The 26,406-nt window shown below is 40.2% G+C and overlaps 1 protein-coding gene across 1 annotated transcript in view; it reads left to right on the top strand.

Moving 5' to 3' along the window:
• FLT1 (fms related receptor tyrosine kinase 1) overlaps window positions 1-26,406 on the top strand; it is a 194,216-nt gene that overhangs the window by 115,191 nt on the left and 52,619 nt on the right. Inside the window, exon 15 of the mRNA XM_037058896.1 lies at window positions 25,616-25,747. Within this exon, the coding sequence (XP_036914791.1) occupies window positions 25,616-25,747 (132 nt within the window). The remainder of the gene's footprint in view (window positions 1-25,615; window positions 25,748-26,406) is intronic.

The following is a 26,406-nucleotide window of genomic DNA, read 5'->3' as shown; positions in this document are numbered from 1 at the left end:
TGGCTGAACTCAGTTACAAAATGAAGGAAGAAATGAAGGCTACCCAAAGTGAAATAAAGCAAAATATACAGAGAACCAACAGCAAAGGGAAGGAAATCAGGACTCAAATCAACAATTTGGAACAAAAGAAATAAACATCCACCCAGAACAGACTGAAGAAACAAGAATTCAAAAAAAAAAGAGGAGAGGCTTAGAAACTTCTGGGACAACTTTAAACATTCTCATATCAGAATCTTAGGGGTGCCAGAAGGAGAAGAAGAAGAGCAAGAAGTTGAAAACTTATTTGAACAAATAATGAAGGAAAACTTCCCCAATCTGGCAAAAGAAATAGACTTCCAGGAAGTCCAGGAAGCCCAGAGAGTCCCAAACAAGTTGGACCCAAGGAGGAACATGACAAGGCACATCATCATTAAGTTACCCAGGATAAAGAGAGAATCTTAAAAGCAGCAAGAGGAAAAGTGAGAGTTACCCACAAAGAAGTTCCCATAAGGCTATCAGCTGATTTCTCAAAAGTAACCTTGCAGGCAAGAAGGGTCTGGAAAGAAGTATTTCAAGTCATCAAAGGCAAAGACCTGTATCTAAGATTATTCTACCCAGCAAAGCTATCATTTAGAATGAATGGGCAGATGAAGTGCTTCCCAGATAAGGTCGAGTTAAAGGAGTTCATCATCACCAAACCCTTAGTATACAAAATGTTAAAGGGACAACAAAGTCAGAACTACCAACAACTGAACCTAAAAAACAAAAACAAAAGTGAAGCAAACAACTAGAACAGGAACAGAACCAGAGAAATGGAGATCTATGGAGGGTTTTCAACAGGGTGGGGAAGGGGAAGGAGGGGGAAGGTACAGGGAATAAGAACCCTAAGTGGAAGGTATAAAATAGATGGGGGGAGGTTAAGAATGGTACAGGAAACAGATACATGTACAATCCATCAACATGAAATAAGGGGCAATGCTGGAGGGTTGAGGGGTGCAGGGCAGAGGGGGGGATAAAGTGGAGAAAAATGGGAAAACTGTAGCATAATCAATAAAATATACTTTAAAAAGAAAGTCTATTGCTGCTCTACCCCACATCCAAGTGATAAACTTGATTTTCACATAACCTCTGCTGCTAAGGAGTCTTAAACAATGAATTTGTGTATTTGCTTATGGAGCCATCTTATTTAACGTGTTCATAATTAAACTGAACATTGCTGGCAAATGAAATAAAATTAAAAAAACATACCATATGCCATGCTTCCTCCTGACATGCACACACTTTATAGGGGCCAATTGATGGAATGGATTTTGATTTGCTTTTTTATTGTTTTAATCTAAATTTGTAAATTTTTGTGAAGTATAAATATGTTTTTCTTGCTCCAAAAATATTTCATTGTTCCTTTATAGTCAGTATTATAAAGTTTTGCAAGTGTTTAAGTATTTGGATTTATATAGCTTTTAAACTTTAATTCAATGGCTCTTGGCTGATGGTAAAGATGCCTGCGATTTCATTTTTAAAACTACCAATATTTATTTTGATTAAATAGGCAATACATGAATACATTTTATGGTAAAAGATTACATAGTACTAAAATAGAAAAAATATAAAAATTTTCCTTATGAAGAATTAACACATAATAACTGTATAATGTGTATTTTGTCAATGATTTTTCTGTTTTTACATATATATGTGCATATATTCAAATGTGAGACAAGAGTGGGACAAATAATAAACAGGATTCGGTCATTCATTGCTTCAACAGCTCTTCACTGAGAGCCAGCTCTGTGTCAGAAATACACCAGTGCTGGAGACAAGGCAGGAAACTTGAATTTATATTCTAATGGAAAGTTACAGGTAATAAATTTTGTAAACAAACAAAACTATAAGTATATAGCATACAGTGAGATTGTAATAACTGCTATGATGAGCAAAACAATATCATGGATTATAGTGAGGGACGAATAGCAGGGTTCAATGGGAAAGCCAGCATCTGTAAGATAAATGGGAGCTGAGACCATGCTGTTTTGTTTTATGACTGGCTGTTATCACAATTTGTCTTGAAGTCTCTCTGTGTCAGTACATATTAATCTAGCTCATTCACTTTAGCAGCTATGCACAATAATATACTACGTATTCCCATAATTTACTTAGCTATTCTTCTTCTGATGGAAAAACACTTCCTTAACTTTAACCTCTTATGCAGCGCAATAGTATTAGAATGGTCATAAAAACACCTTCACTACACACAGAAAGGCCCTTTAGATGAATGGCTATATCCTGCAGTATAAATGCATCCAACCTCATTGAGGAGCTGTGGCAAATCTGGACACACCACAAGAACATGTTGCAGCAGGGATGAGTGCATGTGTGTGTGCATGTGCTCATTTCATAATTTGTAGATATACATAGTTGATAAGTAAGGCTTTATAGCTAATAATCATAGAGTTAGCACCACTTGACACATTTGCAAGACCATTTGACATGCCTGAATCGTTTTGAAGTATTTCATTAGAACAACAGCAAAGTTCACAGGGGATAGACACAAAAAATGCTTTTCATTTTTAAATGTTTAAAAATACATGTACTCTTGGCACAGTTTCAAGGCACTCACCTCCACTATAACCCCTTCAAGTCAACCAGTTTATAACTTCTTGAAAGCTTTTGGAAACTTTTCTATTATCATAACCTAATTTTATAAGTTAAATTAGCAAAGAGCTAGGCATTATCCTCAATGAAAGCACCTTGGTTAATGGCTTTTTCTTTATTACATAGAGAAGAATATTATTTTTTTTTTCACCACTGTCATCAATTCTATTCTTATCTAAGAGTTTCTCTTTTTTCTCTGTCTTTTCCATGGCTAAAGAGTAAGTAAATTGTCTTATCAGTGATCACATTCCCATCAGATTTCCTTTAGACCACATGTTTTTAACATCTCATAATTCTCTTCCTACTTAATACATTATCATAAGGCTGCTTTTCACTATGTCTCAGATTATTCCACCCTTCACCAACTTCTTTTTCTTACATCTACAAAGGCTTTGCCATGAGGTTTGATCTTAGGGTAAAATTCTCCATAGACAAGAAAGAAGCCACACAGTAACCATTTGAAAACACTGGAGTCATTTATATTTTAGTGCCATTTAATGTGTCCATCATCCTTCATTTCCCAATGCTGTCAGCCTATATAGTTTACTAAACTTGAATTTCTTTTTGTCAGTTTTCCAAACTTCCAAAGATTGGATATATTAAATCGCCCTTGTATTCTTTGTGGGAAGTCAATCAGACATCCTCTCTCTAGTTTTCTTGAGTTATCTTTAGCCATCCTGAAACTATGTTTTGGTTCTTTTGGTCCTTAGGTCAAATACAGCTCTTGGCTATTCAGTGCCTTTAAGAGCTACCAACCAGCTGCTGCTTGGAGGCAGCAATAGAAAGGAGGCTCTTTGGGGAACACTGAACACAGGGCTCACTGCCCATGTTCACTTCCTGAAGGTAGAGCTGGTGGGGGAGGGGCTTTATTCCCCTGCAGTATCTGTTCTATGAAGTTTGTTAAATGTAAGGAAAGCTTAGAGATTTCTGATCAAGATGGTAGTGTAAGCAGCCGTGGCTCACCTCTTCGCACAACCACAACAAAATTGCAGCTAAAATATAGAACAACCATCATTCCAGAACCAACCAAAATCAAGTTGAATGGAAGTCTGACAACTACGGAATTAAAGTAACCACATCCATCCAGACTGGTAGGAGGGGCACAGACAAGGAACAGGCTGACCCCACATTCACATGTGGTAAATAAAAACCCAGAAGGGGTATCTCAGGAACAAGGAGTCCCAGGTCAACACCATGCCCCCTAGCCCAGGAAGGAAGATAAGTCCCCACAACTTCTGGCTGCAAAAACCAGCAGAGATTGAGTCAGTGGAAGAAACCTCTGGAACCCCAAGCAGCTCCTCTTAAAGAACCCACACATGTACTCACCTACTCAGACTCACTCCCTCTGGGCTCTGGCACTGGGGAGGTGAGGTGGCTTGAGAGGCACCAGTGGCATGCAGGGGGAGGCTGAGGTGTTTGGCATTGAGGTGAGCAGAGGCCATTGTCCCTTTTGGGGGGGCTCTTTTCCCACAAAGCCAGCACACTGGTGCCGTATCCAAGATTCCATCAACCTGGCTAACACTGTTTGACCTGCCTTGGAGATCCCCACATCTAACTTATGGATGCACCCAAACTGCTTTTCCGTGTAAATATCTGGTCTTGGCTCTTGCTTCACAACTTCCTAAATCCTCTCAAACAAGCAGCAGCTGGCCTCAGTGAGCCCCAGGCTAGCAGCCTAGAGTTGCAACTTGGCTTCCCCTGGAAATCTCCAAGCCTAGCACAAGTAGCAGCCATCTCAGATTGTTTTATAACTCAGGCAGGGTGGCCCCAGGCTACACACAGATAGGGGCTGATCTTGGCCTGCACCATCCTGGAAACATCAAGGCCAGCACACCCAGTGGACAGCTATAGACCACGTCAGAACACAACCACCCTGCCCCTGAACAGCTAATCCTCCATGCAGGATGGAGGTTGGTGCTTGCTTGTCACAGCCAAACCTTGTAGCTGACTGGCCTTGGTAAATCCCTCCCATTGACCTGCCAACAGCAGCCGGCTCAACTATAAGAAGAGAGTATACTCAGCCCAAAGGAAGCGTGCACCTTGAGTACCAGCTCCAGTGATAGGGAAGGCTGTGCCACTGGGCCCTACAAGACACCTACTACATTAGGTCCCACTACCAAGGCATAGAGTCAGAGCACCTCTACCTAATACATAGAAACAAACACAGGAAGGCTTCAAAAATGAGGAGATAAAGAAACATGGCCCAAATGAAAGGATGGATCAAAACTCCAGAAGAAGAGATAAATGAAATGGAGATAAGCAATCTATCAGATGCAGAGTTCAAAACACTGTTTTTTTGGTTTTGTTTTTATAAATTTTTTAAAATTTAATTATTGTTTAAGTACAGTTTTCCATCCCCCACTCCCTTCCCAGCCCACCCCCCATGCTCCCCACTTCCCTCCCATTTCCAACCCCCTTAGTTGTTCTCCGTGTGTCCTTTATACTAGTTTCTGTGAATCCTTCCCATTTTCCCCTGAAGTTCTCTCCCCTCTCCCCTCTGGTCCCTGTCAGCCTGTTCTGAATTTCAGTGTCTTTGGTCATATTTTGCTTGCTTGTTTGTTTTGTTGTTTAAGTTCCTGTTAAAGGTGAGATCATAAGGATCAAAAAACTATGGTACATATACACAATGGAATTCTATGCAGCAGAAAGAAAGAAGGAGCTACTACCCTTTGCAACAGCATGGCTGGAACTGGAAAGCATTATGCTGAGTGAAATAAGCCAGGCGGTGAAAGACAAAACACTGTTTATAAGGATGTTCAAGGAACTAAGTATGGGCCTTAACTGCATAAAAAAGATCCAGCCTAAAACTAAAGATACACTAATTGAAATCAAGAACAATTTACAGGAAACAATAGTAGAGTGGACAAAGCCAAGAATCAAATCAATGATTGGGAACATAAGGAAGCAAAAACAACTGTGCAGAACAAGAAGAAAAGAGAATATAAAAAATGAGAATAGTGTAAGCAACCTGTGGGACAACTTTAAGCAATCCAACATTTGCTTCATAGGGGTGTCAGAAGGAGAAAAGAAAGAGCAAGAAATTGGAAAATCTATTTGAAAAAATAATGAAAGAAAACTTCCCTAATTTGGTGAAGGAAATAAATGTGCAAGTCCAAGAAGCAAAGAGAGTCCCAAACAAGATGGACACAAGGAGACCCACTTCAAGACACATCATAATTAAAATGCCAAAGGCTAAAGACAGACATGGGAGAGGGGGTGTAGGAGAATAGGCAAGAGATGAGGGAATTAAGAAGTATAAATAGGTAGTTGCAGACTAATCATGGGGATGTAAAGTACATATAGGAAAGGGAGTGGCCAAAGAATTTAGACACATGACCTATGAACGTGAGCAATAGTGTGGGGATTTCCTGAGGGAGTGGGGGATACTGGATAGAGGTGAGCATAGGGGGAAAAATCAGGACGACTTAAATAGCATATTCAATAGCATATAATTTTAAAAAGGGAAGTAAATAAATAAATAAAATAAAAGCTTAAACTTTTGTATCTTTAAAAGAGAAAATCTTATTTAACCCTTTTGCGTTCTAGATTTACTTACTCACACACATAGCCTAGAGTTCAGTTTTAGTTTTAACATTGTAGAAATATTTTAACCTATTTTATTGATTATGCTATCACAGTTGTCCATTTTACCCCTTTTATTCCCCTCCACCCTGCACACTCCCTCCCACCTGCATTCCATTCCTTTAGTTCATGTCCATGGGGTGTACATATAAGTTCTTTGGCTTCTCCATTTCCCATACTATTCTTAACCTCGCCCTGTCTATTTTCCACCTACCATTTATGCTACTTATTCTCTGTACCTTTCCCCCCTCTCTCCTGCTGCAACTCTCCCACTGATAACCCTCCATGTGATTTCCATTTCTGTGATTTTGTTACTGTTCTATTGTTTGCTTAGTTTGTTTGTTTGTTGTTGTTTTTGTTTTGGTTAATAGCTGTGAGTTTGTTGTCCTTTTACTGTTCATATTTTTTATCTTCTTTTTCTTAGGTAAGTCCCTTTAACATTTTATATAATAAGGGCTTGGTGATGATGAACTCCTTTAACTTGACCTTATCTGGGAAGCACTTTATCTGCCCTTCCATTCTAAATGATAGCTTTGCTGGATAGAGACATCTTGGATGTAAATTCTTGCCTTTCATGACTTTGAATACTTCTTTCCAGCCCCTTCTTGCCTGAATTCACATTGACTGAACACATTGTACACTTAATGTTCTTCCATATAATATTATAGTAGTCTGATGAGAGAAGTGTCATTAGGGCCCATTTTACAAATGAGAAAACTGTGGCTTGGATGGTTATATAATTCATCCAAAGTCACCCAGCCAAAAAGTGAAGGAACCCTAGGTTACCCCAACTCCTGCCTGACTCCAGAACTCACTCTTTCCTACTTCTTAGGTAATAGCATGGCTCTAATTAATTTACAACTTTTAAAAGAATAATATAACCAAATAAAATAGCCCTCAGTGTTTATTAGTTAAACATTGACATAAGATTCACAATACATAAACTGTTGATTTTTACCTGCTTTTTAAAAAGTATATTGTATAGATTATGCTATTATAGTTGTCCCAGTTTTTCTCCCCTTTATGACCCTTTGCCCTCCACTCCTATACCCTCCAAACTCCCTCCCTTCCTTAGTTCACGTCCATGGATCATACACGTAAGTTCTTTGGCTTCTCTATTTCCTATACTATTGTTAACCTCCCCCTGCATATTTTTTGCCTGCCAATTACACTTCTTATTCCCTGTACTTCTCCCCTTCCATTCTCCCCCCTCCTCCACTCCACTGAACCTCCATGTGATCTCTATTTCTGTGATTCTGTTTCTGTTCTAGTTGCTTGGTTAGTTTGTATTTGTTTTTTAGGTTCAGTTGTTGACAGTTGTGAGTTTGCTGTCCTTTCACTGTTCATATGTTTTATCTTCTTTTTCTTAGATAAGTCTCTTTAACATTTCATATAATAAGGGCTTGGTGATGATGAACTTCTTCAACTTGACCTTATCTGAGAAGCACTTTGTCTGCCCTTCCATTCTAAATGAAAGCTTTGCTGGATAAAGCAATCTGGGTTGTAGGTCCTTGGATTTCATGACTTGGAATACTTCTTTCCAGCCCCTTCTTGCCTGTAAGGTCTCTTTTAAGAAATCAGCTGACAGTTGTATGGGAAGTCCTTTGTAGGTGACTGTCCCCTTATCTCTCGTTGCTTCTAGGATTCTCTCCTTCATTTTAATCTTGGCTAATGTAATTCTGATGTGCCTTGGTGTGTTCCTTCTTGGCTCCAACTTCTTTGGGAGTCTCTGAGCTTCCTGGACTTCCTGGAAGTCTATTTCCTTTGCCAGACTGGGGAAGTTCTCCTTTATTATTTGTTCAAATAAGTTTTCCACTTGTTGCTCTTCCTCTTCCCCTTCTGGTACCCCTATAATTTGGATGTTGGAGCATTTAAAGATGTCCTGGAGGTTCCTAAGCCTCTCCTCATTTTTTGAATTCTTGTTTCTTCATTATTTTCTGTTTGGTCATTTTTTTCTTCCTTCTGGTCCACGCGATTGATTTGAGTCCCAGTTTCCTTTCCATCATTATTGATTCCTTGTGTATTTTGCTTCATTTCACTTAGTGAAGCCTTCACTTTTTCATCTAATTTGTGACTAAAATCAACTAGTCCTGTGATCTTGTCTTGATCACCAGTGTTTTTAACTGTGCACCCAATAGGCTGGCTATTTCTTGGTCCCTTAGAAGCATTGACTCTGGGGCCTTGAGCTGTTCTTCTTGAGCCACAATGTTTTGGTCTGTTTGCGCTTGTTACGTATGAGGTGCATAGCCTCAGGTGTTCACCAGGGTGTGGCCACCCAGGTCGCTGGGTTGTGGTGCTGTATGTGGGGGCCGGGTCAGAGAGGGGCAATGGTGTTTTTTTCTGGTCTCTCTCAGATTTCAGTCCCCTCTGCTGCTTCCCACAAGCAAATTTGGTCCTTCTAGTGCTAGTTCCCAGATGTGTGGGCTCGTGCACCTTCCAGAACCCTGTGGGTCTCTCCAACAAACTCTCTGTGAGCCTGGGAGCCTCTCCCAGCACCTCGCCCCCTGAAAGTTTTTCCAGTTGGTTCTTTTAGGGTTTATTTCCAGTGCTGGGGCCCTGGTTTGCGCAGTCTGCCTCACTGCTTTCTTCTTTGCCTGGTTTATCTGCGCACAGATGTGTGACCATGGTCAGCCAGCTGCCTTGCACCCTCACTGGGTCCTCCAGTTGCCACCCTATGCCTGGGATCTGCCTACTGCTGCCTGTGTGCCTGGGTCAGTCTGGCCACTTTTTCCTGCCTCGACCCCTCTCCGCCAGCTGCTGACTCTGCCCCTCTTACTGGTCTGGATGAATGGTTCATTGTTGTCAAACCTTGGTACAATTTAATTTTCTCTCTGTTTTGGTTGCGTTCTGGTTTTTAAATATTTGTTGTTCATAAACTTGGTTGAGCGAGGAGGTACAGTGTTTCTACCTACACCTCCATCTTGGCCAGAAGTCCCAATAAAAAAAAATCTCTCCTCACTTTTTGAATTCTTATGTCCTCATTCTGTTCTGGTTGAATGTTTATTTCTCCCTTCTGCTCCAATCCATTTATTTGAATCCCAGTTTCCTTCCGGTCACTTTTGGTTCCCTGTACATTTTCCTTTATTTCACTTTTTATAGCCTTCACTTTTTCCTATATTTTTCAACTATAGTCAGCCAATTCTGTGAGCATCCTGATTACCACTGTTTTGAACTGTGTGTCTGATACATTGGCTATCTTGTCATCACTTAGTTGTATCTTTTCTGGAGCTTTGATCTGTTCTTTCATTTGGGCCTTTTTTTTTTTCTCAGTGTGACTGTTACATAGTAAGGGACAGAGCCTTAGGTTTTCACCAGGGTAGGGCAACCCACATTGCCGCTTTGTGATGCTGTCTGTGGGGGAGGGGAGGGGTCCAAGAGGAAACAGTGCCTCTTGCTCCACTCCCTGCCAGTTTTCAGTCACTTCCCCTGCCACCCACAATCAAATTGGGCCCTTCAGGTGCTGATTCCCAAGTGGGCGGGTTTGTGTACATTCTAGGACCCTGTGGGTCTCTCCAATGAACTCTCCTTTGAGTCTGGAAGTTTCTCCTGCTTCCACCTCAACTCCCACAGGTGTTTTCAGTCAGAGCTTTGAGGCTTTATTTCCTGGTACTAGAACCCTGGGTTGTGCAGTCGGTCTCACTCCCCAGTGGTTCCTTCTGGTTTATCTATATGCTAATGTGGGACCACCCAGTCGTCCAGCAGCCAAGAGTCCTCTGCATCTGACTGCCTGTCTCCGCACCTCTTGCCAGTCTGGATGAGTGTTTCTTCTTTAACTCCTTGGTGCCAGACTTCCATACAGTTCAGTATTCTGTCAGTTCTCATTGTGTCTTGTTTTTAAATTTGTTGTTGTCCTTCTTTTGGTTGTGTGAGGAGGCACAGTGTGTCTACCTACACCTCCATCTTGGCTGGGAGTCCACATTGTAAAAATACTAAAAGAATCTTGTAGCTTTATTCTTTTTTCTCCTGCTGAAAAAAATTAAACCAATCATATAAAAAAGAGCCAGCAATCTAAAGGTATGATTATTTACTATGTACCTGGAACTGTACACATCACCATCACAATAGTTTACATTTATTGAAAGTATATCATGTGCCAACTTCAGAGAATTTATCATTTAGTTGGAGAGCCTATCATAATAACAAAATTTACTTTTTACTTCATTAAAATAACAAACATATATTAATTACCTACCATAACTAGACATTTTGATATATTCTAGAGAAAATGAAAAAGAGCAAACTTAGTCCTTACCTTTGAAAAACTTACACATAATAGTTACAAAGGTGATTCGTAAATATCCAACATGAATGGTATGAATGCTACTGAATATAAATTAGCACCTCTGATTGAGGTGTTCAGGGTAGGCTTCATTGAAGGAGTTGTCATTTGAATCAGACTTTGGTAGATGAAGAGAGTTTTGATGATGACAATTTGGCAACATTGGATGGACATAGTATTCTTGAAGTCAGAAGTACAAATGCTCAACAGAACAACAAAATGGGAGTCACTGGTCAGTCTATTAGCCAGTTTAGAACAGCAACAGGTCAGATTTTTGTGTAAGAAACAGAAAGCAAACAATGTTGTGCCCTTGTTTCATCAAATGTGTGAATCCAAAATCTGCAGACTTATTTACTCAGTGGTGAGTTGGATTAAAGTTCTATTCCATGCTCTTCCCCGGACAAAAAATGCTTATGTATAAACGGCAAGATTGCAAACCCCTTGAAAATACTCAACCCTGAAGAAGTGGACATGTGTTTAAAATTAAGACTGTATCCCATGGATAAGTATGTAGACCAATATCATCACAAACTGCTCCACAACCCCCATTAGCAACCAACACAAGAGATCATGCAAGTCCTGACACTGAGTCTCCTCATCTGATTTCTTGGAGTACATCACAAGTTCCTGCAAAAAATAACTCAGTATAAAATTTTACTTGACCCTTTAGGGCTAATGTTCTAGCAGAACTATGAAACTACCTGAGTCTGCATTTCTAACCTCTAGAAACTGGAGCTCTTTGAATCAATTGTAAGACAAAAATATTAACTGACACACAATTTTACAGACTAAGGAGAGCTGGGCATTCAGCAAATCATAAGTCAATACTACACAGGAAGTCAGCATTTTCTGCTACCTTAGCTTCATAAATCCACAAACATTGCAATGCCCGCTCCTTTCCTCAGTCCTAAATTCCCTTTGCTATTGTCTTGGACATTTGCACAGTTACTGAGTGTCTTCTGTCTATTGGTACAGCCCTAGACACTGAGGACTCATTAACGAGTACAGATGGCACAGTTACTGCTTTCTAAGAGCAAGTGAGAAAATCAGCACGTTCACTAAAAAGTGGAAAGTGCCAGAGCAGAGGCACAGACAAGGTGGTTCAAGAGTAGTAAAGTACAGGTCCAAGAGCATCAGAAGATAATTTCCAAAGTAGCTAATTCTTGAGCTAAATGTTAATAACAAGCAAATAACAGTGAAGTGGCCAGCTCAGGAAAGTAATAATGTGCAACGTTCCTGGGCCTCATCAGGAATTGTCACTAGATCAGTATGGTTCACACCAGGGATACATTTAGGGATATAACAGGACAGAAACTGGAAAGCTAGACAGACAGCCTGATCATAGAGGTCTTCCCTTAATAAAAATGTAGCAGTGTATTCCCATATACATCCTCTAGGTCGAAGTCGTGTCTAATCTACCTAGCATACAAGTTATACTGGTCATCACAGCAAATTGAAATAAGTTGATTTGATTGCCAATGTTTGACAATCATGAGCTTTACTGTGAAAAATCCAGATTTCTGTCTTCTCTTTAAAACTCAGAAGATAATTCTGGACTCAAGTTTCTAAATTCCAATTGATTAGAGCCAATGCTTCTGCCTTTAGATGGGAGACAGGCCTTCTATGCTCCATACACAGTTCCTCTCCCATGATCTCACCACCTACTCATTTATGTTATGTGCCTGGCCCCTGAAGACATTCACATTTACAAATCCTGCTCTCTGTTCTGTTCATACAATTTGATACAGCTTCCTACAGTAAAGGAAAATAAATTGTAAATTTCTAGGGAATTGTTATGCCTTTAGTGGTTGGAAATTACTTAAGCCATCCCTCTAGAAGCAAGCTGGCTTACAGTTAAATTATGTCAGCAACATAAAACAGAGCACCACATTTCTAAGTGAATTCTACTTGTTAGATTTGATGACTGACACTCAAAAGGGAAAGAGGAAATACAATTTTGCATAACAACAAAAATTGTAACATACCTAGGAATAAATATAACTGAAAAGCACAATATTTACAGAGAAAATCATAAAACTTTTAATGATATAAATGAAGACTTAAATAACTTAAAGATATTTGATATTCTTGAATGGAAATAATTATTTAGGTTGAAACAGTTTTAGGTTAAAATATTGGCAATTCGATTGGTTTCAACCTAAAAATAAATATAACAATTTCCCCCAATTGTTATATAAATTCAGTGGAATTCCAATCAACATGTGAACAGTGCTTTTTATAGAATTCAACAAGCAAAACCTGAAATTCATATTGGAGTGATAGAGGGTGAAGACAATTTTGAAGAAGAAGGGACCATGCCATACCAAATATCAAAATGCATTATCAAGCAATTATAACCTGTGTTGGATAAATAAATAGATCATCATGAACAAGTGGAGAACCTAAAAATAGAACCATCAAATATATGGAAACTTATCACCTGACAGAACTGACACCACAACTCAATGGGAACAGAGGAGATTACTGAATAAATGGTACTGGGATAATTGGCTATTTATATGATAAAAATCTTGTAAATGGCAGCAGCTTGAGGGGTCCCAGAGACAAACAGGAAAATTGAGTTGTGAGGTGGGTGTTGGGGCAAGGGCTGGAGAGACAGCTGTCTTTGTCCCTGTGTTGAGCCCTCTCTCCACATGACCAAATCTGAATCTGCATTGACCTAGGGATCTCCACTACCTCTACCCTGATGACTCCCTGAGAGCTCTAGGCCATGGCAGCTGGTCTTGGTGTCCCCTGAGACTTTTACTGATCATCCTCAGGCCTAGCTTTAGTGCCAAATCTGAACTTTGTTACTGATGAACACCACTCACCCCTGAGACCCTCCCTCACCCAGCCCTAGGGTCTTTCAACAGCAGAGCCTGTGGACAGTCAGCAGCCAGTGGCAGGTCTCAGTGTGCCTTGCGTCTTTTGCTAACTTGTACCAGGCCCCGTTCTGGGGGCAGCCAGTGTCAGATCACAGAATGGCTCCAACCACACACATCCAGACCCAGCTACCAACCATGGATCGGTTTGTAGCTCCTAACAGATAGTCCCAGGCCTGTTACAGGTAGTATCTGACATCGACTTGCCCCAGAGTCCCTTGTAAGAACCAACATATACAGTTGCCAGCTTCAGACCAAAATAGAGCACCACCCAATTAGCTCTATAAACAGCACAGCCAAAGGGAGATCTCAGCAGGCACCAGGCCCTGCTGGGGTGAATCCTTCTTGGTGGAGTCAGCCTAAGTTCTCAGTTTGTACATTATGGGTATGGCCAATCCTCTCAATCAGCCAGCTTGAAGGTCAGTTCCACCCACTGATGTACCAACAGAGATCAAGCTCAAATACAACAGGAGGACACACGCATCACAGACAAAGGATCCCCCTGGAGCACCCAGCTCAGGTACTCACGGAGACTGTGCCACTGGGTCCACAGGACACCAACTATATTGCAAGATAGCTATATCAGCAGCTATATCTTAAAAAGATCATGCACCATGATCAAGTGGGATGTATTCCTGGAATTCGAGTTAAGTCCAAGGTCTGCAAATCACTTAATGATTTGCAATTCAGTAATTGCACTTAATGTGATACACCATGTAAACAAAATCAAGAATAAAAACCATATTATATCAAAACCCAGTCAAACGAGGTTTTTTAATGGGCTTCATCTTAAATGGGTTTTAATCATAGATAAAAACCCATTTGTGATAAAAATTCTCAACAAAATGGGAACAGAGGGAACACACTTCACTAAAGCTACATATGATAATCTCACACTAACATACTCAATGGGAAAAAGCTAAAAGTGTTTTCTTTAAGAAACATAACAAGGTTATCCACTTTCACCACTTTTATTCAACAGTATTAAAAGTCTTACCTACAGAAATCAAGCAAGAAAAAAATAAAACATCCAAATTGCAAATGAAAAAGTAAAACTGTCATTATTTGCAGATGGCATGATACTGCATACATAGAACCCTAAAGATTCCATCCAAAAACTACTGGAACTGATAAATGTAAACTAGCAGGATACAAATTAATATTCAGAAATTGATGGCATTTGAATTGTCATATGAATACCAAACTATCAGAAAGAAAAATTAAGAAAATAATCCCATTTACAATTGTATCAGAAAAATACCTAGAAACTATTTACAAAGTAGGTAAAAGACCTGTATTTGGAAAATTATAAGACATTGAAGAAAGAACTTGAAGAAGATACAAATAAATGAAAACATATATCATGCTCATGGATAGGAAGAATTAACATCATTAAAATGTCCATACTACCCAAAGCAATCTATAGATCCAATGTAATCCCTATCAAAATATCAATGGTAGGCCCTGGCTGGTGTAGCTCAGTGGATTGAGCACGGGCCTGCAAACCAAAGGATCGAAATTCCATTCCCATTCAGGGCACATGCCTGGGTTATGTACAGTTCCCCAGTGGGGGGCACTCAAGAGGCAACCATACATTGCTGTTTCTCTCCCTTTCTCCTTCCCTTCCCTTCTGAAAATAAGTAAATAAAAACCTAAAATAAATAAATAAATAAAATAAAATAATATCAATGGCATTTTCACAGGGTTAGGACAAATAACCCTAAAATTTATGTGGCACTACAAAATACCTCAAATACCCACAGCAATCTTGAGGAAGAAAAACAAAGTTGGGGGTATCACACTACTTGATATCAAACTATACTACAAGGCCGTGGTAATCAAAACAGCATGGTATTTGCACAATAGAAGACACATAGATCAATGGAACAGAATAGAGAGCCCAGAAACAAATCAATGTCTATATTGTCAATTAATATATGGTAAAGGAGGCAAGAATCTACAATAGGAAAATGAAATTCTATTCAACAAATGGCCCTGGGAAAATTGGAAAAATACATGCAAAAAAAATGAAACTATAGTTCCTTCTTACACCACATACAAGAATAAACCAAAATGGGTTAAGACTCAAAACTATAAAACTCCTAGGAGAAAACACAATAAAATCTCTGACATTTCTCTTAGTAATATTTCTTCTGATATACTTCCTCAGACAAGAAAAACAAAAGAAGAAAATAAACAAATGAGACTACATCAAACTAAAAACTTTTTGTAGAGCAAAGGAAACCATCGACAAAATGAAAAGACAACCTACTAAATGGCAGAAGATAATTGCGAATGAAACATCTGGTGGAGGGTTAATATCCAAAATTTATAAAGAACTCATACAATTCACCCTGGCTGGTGTGGCTCAGTGGATTGAGCACTGGCCTGCGAACCAAAGGGTCACCAATTCAATTCCCAGTCAGGGCACATGCCTGGGTTATGGGACAGTTCCCCAGTAGGGGGCACTCGAGAGGCAACCACATGTTGATGTTTCTCTCTCTCTTTCTCCCTCCCTTCTCTTCTCTAAAAATAAGTAAATAAAATCTTTAAAGAAAAAAAGGTCTCATACAACTCAACACCAAAAAAAATCAATTAAAATATAGGCAGAGGACCTGAATAGACAGGTCTCCAAAGAGGACATCCAGATGGCCAATAGACATATGAAAAGATGCTCAATGTCACTAATCATAAGAGAAATGCAAATTAAAACCATAATAATATATCATCTCACACCTGTCAGAATGGCTATCATCAATATATCAATAAACAACCAGTCTTGGCAAGAATGTGGAAATAAGAGAACTCCCACTGTTGGTGGGATTGTAACCTGGTACAGCCACTATGGAAAACAGTATGGAGGTTTCTCAAAAAATTAAAAATAGAACTATCTAAGACTCAGCAATTGCACTTCTGGGTATATATTCAAAGAAACCCAAACCACTAATTCAAAACCATATATGCACATCTATGTTCGTTGTAGTGTTATTTACAGTAGCCAAGATATGGAAGCAACCCTAGTGCCCATCAATAGATGAATGAATAAAGGAGGTGTGGTACATATAGCCAATGGAATATTACTTGGCCATAAAAATGAATAAAACCTTACCATTTGCAACAACATGGATGGACCTAGAGGGTATTATGCTAAGTGAATTCAGTCAGACAAATATTACTGATTTCACTTATATGTGAAATCTAAAGAACAAAATAAATGAACCAACAAAACAGAAATAGACTCATAGATACAGAGAACAAACTGAGGGTTGCTAGGTGGGAGGGGTTGGGGGAATGGGTAAAAAAGGTAAAGGGATTAAAAAGTACAAATTGGTAGTTACAAAATAGTCATGGGGATGTAAAGGACAGCATAAAGAATATAGTCAATAATATTGTATTAACTATGCATAGTGCCATGTGTGTGCTAGAATATTGGGAAGATCTCTTTGTAAATTATGTAACTGTCTAACTGCCATGCTATACACCTGAAACTAATAGGAAATAATATTGAATCTCAACTGTAACTGAAAAATACAATTGAAATAAATAAAAAATAAATGTACAAGGGACAGCTTCAAGATATATTGTTAATTATACAGAAATTAATTATAATTTACTTACAAATATTTGTACAATTATTAAAATGTTATTCATGTAAATATTAGTGTTTTTTTAAAAATCTGATTATGTCAAGTATTGGTAAATATGTGAGGAAATGCGAGCTCTTACTCATTGCTGGTTAAAGCATAAAGTATAAGCTTGTCTCTTTTGGAAAACAATTTTGCAATACTTGGTAGAGTTGAAATTGGGATTACCTTGTAACCCAGCAAAAGGAGATGTATATAACCATGTACACATAGCTGTGTCAGATGTGCATTGTAGCCTTCTTTATAGTAGCAAACACAGTCAAAACTACCTATCTATCCTACAGTAAAGAATTGGATTAAAAAAAAAACCCTCTGTGGCTTCCTTATACAATGGAATACAGCACAGTTAAAAATGAACTCTGTCTTATAGTAACTCCTTTGTAGAGAACTCTCTTCTTTCCTCTAGCCGATTTTAAGATTCACTCCTTATCTTTAATCTTGCATAATTTAATTATGTTGTGTCTTGGTGTATTCCTCTTTGGGTCCAACTTCTTTGGGACTCTCTAAGCTTCCTGGACTTATATGTCTATTTCTTTTGCCAGACTGAAGAAGTTTTTCTTCATTATTTTTTCAAATAAGTTTACAATTATTGCTCTTCCTCTTCTCCTTCTGGTACCCCTATGATTTGGATGTTGGAATGTTTGAAGTTATTCCAGAGGTTCCTAAGCCTCTCAAAAGAGACCTTACAGGCAAGAAGGGGCTGGAAAGAAATATTCCAAGTCATGAAAGGCAAGGACCTACATCCAAGATGACTCTATCCAGCAAAGCTTTCATTTAGAATGGAAGAGCTAATAAAGTGCTTCTCAGATAAGGTCAAATTAAAAGAGTTCATCATCGCCAAGCCCTTATTATGTGAAATGTTAAGGGGATTTATCTAAGAAAAAGAAGATCAAAAATATGAACAGTAGGCCAAGATGGAGGCATAGGTGGAAACACTGTGCCTTCTCCCACAACCTAGTTTGAATACAACAAAGGTTTGGAGAAACAAAGACACAACCAAAGGACAGAAAATTGAATTATACGGAAGTCCGACTACATCTAACCGTTCAACGGGGACGGTAAGAGGGGCGGAGCCAGCAGCGAGCAGGGTCAGGCAGGACAGGGCCCCCGACCCAGGCGCGCAGGCAGACGGGAACCAGTTGGGGTGCGGGGCAGACCGCGGGCGCATATTCGCGCACAGTGAGACAGACCACGCAGGCCCCAGGGGGCGAGGGCTGACGGCGGTGGCACACTCGCGTGCAGTGGGACGAAACGCGTGGGCCCGGTGACGGCAGCAACTGCGGCACCGGTGAGGGCCGTGGCGGCAGGCGGCGGACAGGACGCCATAGTCCCTCTTTGACCCCGCCCCCACATACAGCGTCACAACCCAGCGACTTAGTTGCCCTGCAATACCAGTGAGAGCCATTGTCCCTCTTTGACCCCGCCCCCACATACAACGTCACAACCCAGCGACTTAGTTGCCCTGTTCTAGTGAACACTTTAGGGCTCTGATCCTGCTATGGAACAGGCACGAACAACCCGAAAGATGGCACAAGAAGAACTCAAAGTCCCAGAGCCAATAACTCTAAGCGACCGAGAAATTGCCAGCCTCTCAGAAGCACAATTCAGGACACTATTTATCAGGATGCTCACAGAACTGGTAGATTATAGTCACAAATTAGAGGAACAAAGTCACAAATTAGAGGAACATATGAAGGCTAAACTAATTGAAATGAAGGGAGATGCACAGGAAACCAATAGTGATGGAAAGGAAACGGGGACTCAAATCAATGGAATGGACCAGAAGGAAGAACAAAACATCCCACCAGAAAGGAATGAAGAAATGAGAATTCAAAAAAATGAGGAGAGGCTTAGGAACCTCCAGGACATCTTTAAACGTTCCAACATCCGAATTATAGGGGTACCAGAAGGGGGAAAGAAACAGCCACGAGTGGAAAACGTATTTGAACAAATAATAAAGGAGAACTTCCCCAGTCTGGCAAAGGAAATAGACTTCCAGGAAATCCAGGAAGCTCAGAGAGTGCCAAAGAAGTTGGACCCAAGAAGGAACACACCAAGGCACATCATAATTACATTAGCCAAGACCAAAATGAAGGAGAGAATCCTAGAAGCATCAAGGGATAAGGGGACAGTCACCTACAAAGGAGTACCCATCAGACTGTCAGCGGATTTCTCAAAAGAGACCTTACAGGCAAGAAGGGGCTGGAAAGAAGTATTCCAAGTCATGAAATCCAAAGACCTACAGCCAAGATTGCTTTATCCAGCAAAACTTTCATTTAGAATGGAAGGACAGATAAAGTGCTTCTCAGATAAGGTCAAGTTCAAGGAGTTCATCATCACCAAGCCCTTATTATATGAAATGCTAAAGGGACTTATATAAGAAAAAGAAGATGAAAAATATGAACAGTGAAAGGACAGCAAACACACAGTTATTAACAACCACACCTAAAACAAAAGCAAACCAAGAGGACAGCTAGATCAGGAGTGGAACCATAGAAATGAAGAACACATGGAGGGTTAGAAACAGGGGAGTGGGAGGGGGAGAAGAGGGGAGAAGGCACAGAAAATAGCATAGATGGTAGGCAGAAAATAGATAGGGGGTAGGGCGAGAATAGTGGGGGAAATATAGAATCCAAAGAACTTGAGACACGTGGTTATAAACTAAGGCGGGGGAGAATGGTGGGGGAGGGAGGGTGTGGGTGGAGGGGATTGAAGGGGGGAATAGAACAACTGTAATGGTATAATCAATAAAATATATTAAAAAAATTAAAAAAATATATGAACAGTAGAATGACAACAAACTCAAAACTACCAGCAACTGGACCTGAAAAAACAAACTAAGCAAACAACTGGAATGAGAACAGAAACACAGACATATAGACCACATGGAGAGTTATCAGTGGGGAGGGGGTGGGGAGAGAATGGGGGAAAAGGTACAGGAAATAAAAAGCATAATTGGTAGGCACAAAATAGAAGGGGGAGTTTAAGAATAGTATAGGAAATGGGGAAGCCAAAGAACTTATGTGTACATCCCATGAACATGAACTAAGAGGGGGAATGCTGGAGAGAATGGGGATACTGGGTGGAAGGGGAGAAAGTGGAGAAAAAAATGGGACAACCATAACATTAAATCAATAAAATATACTTAGAAAATGAACTCCATCTACGTTTGTCAATGAGTATAAATATTAAAATGTTGAATAGGTAAAAACAAGTTGAAAAATTATACATGCTGTATAATGTTATTTATTCAGAATTTTTTAACCCACAAAACATCATTAGGTAGTTTGTAGAGATACATATCCTATGTAGGAAAGGCACAAAAACATTCATGAGAATGACATGCACCAACTTCAGGATGGTGGTACCTCTGGAAAGAGAGGGAGCAGAAAAGGGCAGGTTATGCACTTTATTTCTATGAAAGACAGGGGTCTAGAGCAAATATGGGGAAACGTTGACATCTGATTATCTTAATGCTGGCATGTGGGCCATATTTTTACGTACTTTTAAAACGTTTAAAATTAATCACAGTGAAAAAAATGCACTAAAAAGAGAGCTCTTTTTAAAAGGTGAGTTCCTCAGTAGACCAGAGCCTATATCACAGGAATTGGGTAATAGGAAGTGAGGAGTAATAGTAACGAATAGTTAGTATTACTGTTTGTCAATAGTTACTATTAAAGAATAGTAATGAATTAAAGAAGGAGACAATTCTGAATAAATATGGGCAGAAGATTTGAATTATGTGCAAAATATAATAAGGGCAGTAGCTGGTCTATTTTGTGAGAAGGGAGATGAATAACAAGAGTAGTGAATGAGATTTTGAGTGGCGTATCTGATGGTGGCCATCAATGCCTGCCATGTGTTATGGTGCAACATGAGAGCAAGTCAAAAAGAAGAGCTTTGCTTGTTGATTTGGGGGACCCTCTCACCCCATCTCCTCTCCTCCACGTGACGGAAAGAGGAAACTGTGCCGGATGATGTTAGCTTAGCAGTGTTCTGGGCACTATTCCTCTCACCTCCACAGCCATACATTTGTCTCTTTGGCTGGAATCCAAGGCCTTTGGCTCTATTTGTCCATGGCATTGGCCTTACACTGGGATTCGAGTGGTAGAAATATTGGTTGAGGCTCAGGCCTGCTGCAAGAGATGATTAAGGGTAACAAGGTAGCTGCCATTATAAACATTCATTGCCCCGGACCACCTACTATCTAGCCGTACTTTTACTTTCTGTGATTGCCACTTATATCTTCATCTTTCAAAGCTTCAAAGCTTCGCTAATATGATTTTAATTGACCTCATAACAATACCATGAAATGGGCAAAGCTGATATCATTCTCATTTAACAGATGGGAAAACAGCCCCAAAGAGATGGAATGGGTTAGCCAGGGTTACAAGGGGAAACTCTCACTTTTTCCCTGTCTTCTGGGCTTAGGACACTGAAACCCCCTAAAACTCATCTCCATCTGTTCCTATACCCATTGAAGAACTAATTCCTGTAGACTGTTTCAGCAAAGTGTCTGTTTCCATTTCTCTTCTCCACTTCCTTTCCACCCCTGCAGGTTTGGATCTTCACCTTCCCCTGCCTGAATTACAACCGGTGAGCTGGCCTTCCAGATGCCATATTTTCCTCATTTTTCTTCATCCTGCATTCTCCTTCTAGACTAAACTTCCTTAAACATTGCCTTCATATGCCATTCCCCTGCTCAAAAATCTTTGTGACGTCTCTTTCCTTCTAAACAGGAACTCCTCAGTCAGGATCTCAGAGCTCTCCTTAATATGAACTCACTTTTTCAACTACTCAAAACCAGTGCTTTAAAAGTAAACATGACTACCAAACACATGAAAGAATGTGCGAAGACATACAAATTAAAATGACAGTGATCTTCATCTATCAAATCAGCAAAGTTATGTTTTGTATTTTAGGTGATACTGCTCAGTACTGGCAGGAGAGTGATAAAATAGTCTCTTATCCTCTGCTATTAAAGTGTTAATTGGTATGATATTTTTGGAAGGCACTTTGGTTATATGAATTGAGAGCTTTTTACCTAATCTGTTTCTGGAAATCTATGATAAGAAAATAATCTGAAATACATAAAAACCTTTATGCCTAAAGACATTAACTGCATTATTATTTATAGTTATGAGCAATTAATGACAAGTGTCTTTTTTTTAAGATTTTATTTATTTATCTTTAGAGGGGAAGGGAAGGAGAGAAGTATCAATGTATGGTTGCCTCCTGTGAGTCCCCTGCTGGGAACTGGCCTGCGACCCAGACATGTGCCCTGACTGGGAATCGAACCGTGATCATGTGGTTCGCAGGCCCGAGGTCAATCCACTGAGCTACACCAGCCAGGGCTAGTTATGAGCAATTAGATGTAGAACCTAATGTCATTGATAGCGTACACACACCTAATGAATGATATACTAAAAGTACATAAGAGCATGATGGAATACTTATGCTATGATATTGGGGAAGGGGAAATTAGTATTTTATGATTAGGAGAAATCTTATATTTCAGTGCTGGATTTATTTTCTTTCTCTCCCAGCACAGTATTTTACACCTTATTCTCTCTCTTCAAAACTCCAAAATTTCCTCCTCTTCCCGAATTTAAACAGATGAGTACCACATATTTATTAAAAATATATATCACCAAATTATCCAATTTACCTCTCCCATTACATTCTGCCATCCTTCCTGTTAAAATGAATTAACTGTCTCTCTTCCTACCTAAGGCCAATTTGGCCACAGAATTCCATTTCCTCTCACTTCAGAAATTTTACTCCTGGAATTCACATTCATATTCTCTCTCTTCTCTCTCCCTCTCTCCCTCCCTCCCTCTCGTTTTTCCTATTAGCACAAGAGCACACTACAAAATTTCACATTTCAAAAAAGAATTCATTCTTTGGGTTCATGTTGTTCTCCAGCTACCTGTTTTGAAAGTAATCTCTACTTCATTCTCTCCTATTCTCTAAGGTACATTAATCATGCTTTTGCTCCCAAAGTTCACTGAAATGGCTCATTGTCATATCCAGTGGCCAGCTGCCTCCCTTCGCCATGGTCTCTCAGCAGTATTGCATGGATCTGACCACTCTGTCCTTGTGAACTCTTTCCTTAGGTTCTGAGCATCCCACTCTCCTGTTTTCTCGCCACCTCAGAGCCTACTCCTTTTTGGTCTCTGTTGCTGTTTCCTCTTCCTCTAAGTCCTAACTGCACAGCCTTCAGATCTGCTCTTCTCTATTTGGGCCCATGTCTGATGAGGTTTATTTCCATCTCCAGGGCTTTCCATCCCCAGGGATTCCATGTAGCTGTCTCTAATCCCAATCTCCTGCCTGATCTCTCAGTGAAACCTCATTTTGGATGTGTAATAGGCACACCAATTTTGCCATGTGTGAAACAGAACTCTTGATTTTCCTCCCTTGAACCTTTCCCCCACAGGGAAGGTACCACTATTCTCTCCCAGGTATTCAAATCATTTCCTTTTATTACTCCTTTTCATGTATCATATACTAACCCATAAGCAAGCTGATTGGTTCTGCCTTCTAAAATATCCCCAAAGCCAACAATTCTTACAACTTCCAGCATAGTCACTCTAGGATAAAGCCACGTATCTTTCATGGGCCATTTCAGTAGCTAGCCACCTGCTCTCACTGTTCCCCCCCACCCCCCACCCTGGTCCTCATACAGTATTGTAACTCTCCAGTGGCTTTCTTCTGTGCTTAGAAAAAAAGCCTAAATCTTTACCACGGCCTGTGGGTGCTGCCTTGCTCTCATCCCTCCTGGTACTCACTCTACCCTAGTCATAATGGTCTTTTCACGGTAACTTAAACTCATTCTTGACCCAGGGACTTTCTGCCTAAAATGCCCTTTTCCAGATAGATCTTCAAATGGCTCACTCTTTCCCATCTTTCAAGTATCTGCTCAAACCTCACTTCCTTGGAAAGCCTACCCAAAATACCCTATGCACGCTTCCTTACCCTACTTCACCCACAATCCCCTTAATCTGGTTCATTTTCTTCTCAGACTTTTTAGCTGCTTCATATCACCTTATTTATTCATAATTCTCTAAAACTATAACTTAAGCCCTTTGTAGTCAAGGATTTATTTGCCTTGCTTATTATTGTATCACCAGCATCTAGAATAGTGTCTAGTAATGGTAGGAGCTCAAAAATATTTATTATGTGAATGAACAAACTGTTTACAAAAAAAGTCCACTTGAAAGACTAAAGAAAAAATATCAGAGAGATAACAGTATAGGTTTTTTTCTTTCACATATTCTTTATGCTTTCGAAGATTTCTCAACTTTTCTGTATTGAATATGTTATAATCAGAGAGACTACAAACAGTTTAAACTAACAAAATCTATCCTACAGTCCAGTCGGGCCCATTTTGTCACTGTCCCAGCACAAGGTCTCGATGCATACGCATGTCAGCATCATGCCGTTCCTCCAGCCTTCCTTTCCCCCTTCACCTCTGCCAACCCTTCAAACCTCAGTTCAAGGCCCATCCCCTCCATTTCCCCGTGCCAGCTTCCCTGAGTACTCCTATTCTTACCCATCTTGCCTCCCCCCCACACCCTAGATTTTGTGTTAAATTGTGTATGCTGTGCTACATTTATTCTTTCTCATTCATTAACCATTTTTGTTTGTTGGTATAGGTGTGTGTCAGAGAGAGAGAGATGTGTATGTGTGTGTGTGGAATGAGTTAATTCTCCTTTCTCAGCAGATATTGTCTTAGCCTGCCTCGCTCCCTTCTCTCCCCCCACTTCCAGTCTCTACCATGGGCTAATGGCAAAGTAAGCACTCAGTAAATACATGGTGATAGCACTTAGTGTTGAAACTACTGGGTCTCAAGCCAGGATCTGAAGATTCCCTATGCTCCTTTCATAACATTATGCTCTGTAGCGATACTTAATCTTATATTTACTTACTGTGTGCTGTACAGTTGCCTTCATTTTCCCTTTCATATTAATCTTAAGACTGAGGTAACTGAAATCTAGAAAGGTTAAGTAACTTGCTGAAAGTAACAAAGCTTGAAGCAGTAAGGCCTAAATTAAAGATAGCCCAAGCTCTCTACCTGCATGACAAATGAAACCTGATATCCTTTGACTCAAGTGCCACAAATATGATTTCAGTCCAGCTGTGCGCTCTTGGTCAGGTTGCTTAACTCACCAAACCTCAGTTTCAACGTTTATAAAATGGAGGCCATATCACAGATGGTTCTAAACCCAAGAGAGTGTCTCACATAATGCCCAGAATGTAGCAGACACTGAGCGAATGGTAGTTATTATGATTAGATATGCTACCTCCTTGATACTTGCTCTTCACAGTTGGGTATGGCCGCCCCATCTCATTTCTTCCACATAGCAAAAGGCCTTGGTCAGATGCATCCCCAAAGCTGGGGGGCGGAGTGCTGCTGGGTGGTGAAGGTGCTATTAGAAAGCCTGGATCAGAGAAAACAAATAAGCACTCCTGCCCCAGGTTCACCCAAGCTCGGATTTCCTTGTCTGAATGCATGATGATAGGAAGGGGGTTGTGTTACAAAAGGAGCTGTTTGTGTTTGTCATCCAGGCCCACTAATCTAAACATCTCTCACTCTTTAGGAATTATTTTAGGACCAGGAAGCAGCACGCTGTTTATTGAAAGAGTCACAGAAGAGGATGAAGGCTTCTATCACTGCAAAGCCACCAACCAGAGGGGGTCCGTGGAAAGTTCAGCATACCTCACTGTTCAAGGTAAACAGCCGCTTTAGAGAGCAACCAGAAACTGTTCAGACATCTATTTCCCTGTTTGTTTAACTTTTTACCTCCCAGTCTCCTGTTGCCCTCCCGTCTGTGCCTTTCCCTGACCTCCTGCCCTTCCCCTTATCCCTCCTGGAAGAGCCTGCCTGGCCCCACTTGGCAAGACAGAAGGTGAAGACATCAGCTGGCCTAGAGAGCCCCCATCTGAACATAGTCTCCATGAGGGGAGCAGCTCCCAGGAGAAAACCAGCTGCTGCCAGTGTGATGACATTGACCCACAGAGAATGACTGAGTAGCCACACCTGTGAGAAAGAGATCCAAAAAGGAAGAGGGGTGTCGATGGGGAAAGAAACACAACACACTGGACATTGTTCATAGTTTTCCCATTTCTAATTTCCATGAGTTAGACATACCTTCCAAATTTTTCACAAGGTGGTTTTTAACATGAAGTAGGTGGCAAAATATTATCAGAGAGAAGCAACACAATAAACAGACCGGCTTTAAGAAAAATATTCCAAGCGCTTCTTCTTTGTGCGGCAAAATTTAAAGGGGCCTCATCCCACCCAGGGCTTTGGCCATGTGGCTTCGATTTAGAAAATAGTTTAGACCTCAGTTTCAATTCTCCAGTGCCAAGAATTACCCCAAACATAACA

Source organism: Sturnira hondurensis, unplaced genomic scaffold, assembly GCF_014824575.4.
Source record: "Sturnira hondurensis isolate 20B ecotype Veracruz unplaced genomic scaffold, ASM1482457v3 Scaffold0010428, whole genome shotgun sequence".
Classification (NCBI taxonomy): domain Eukaryota; kingdom Metazoa; phylum Chordata; class Mammalia; order Chiroptera; family Phyllostomidae; genus Sturnira; species Sturnira hondurensis.
Note: the sequence above shows the minus strand (reverse complement) of the source record. Positions and strands in the feature narration are given on the sequence as shown.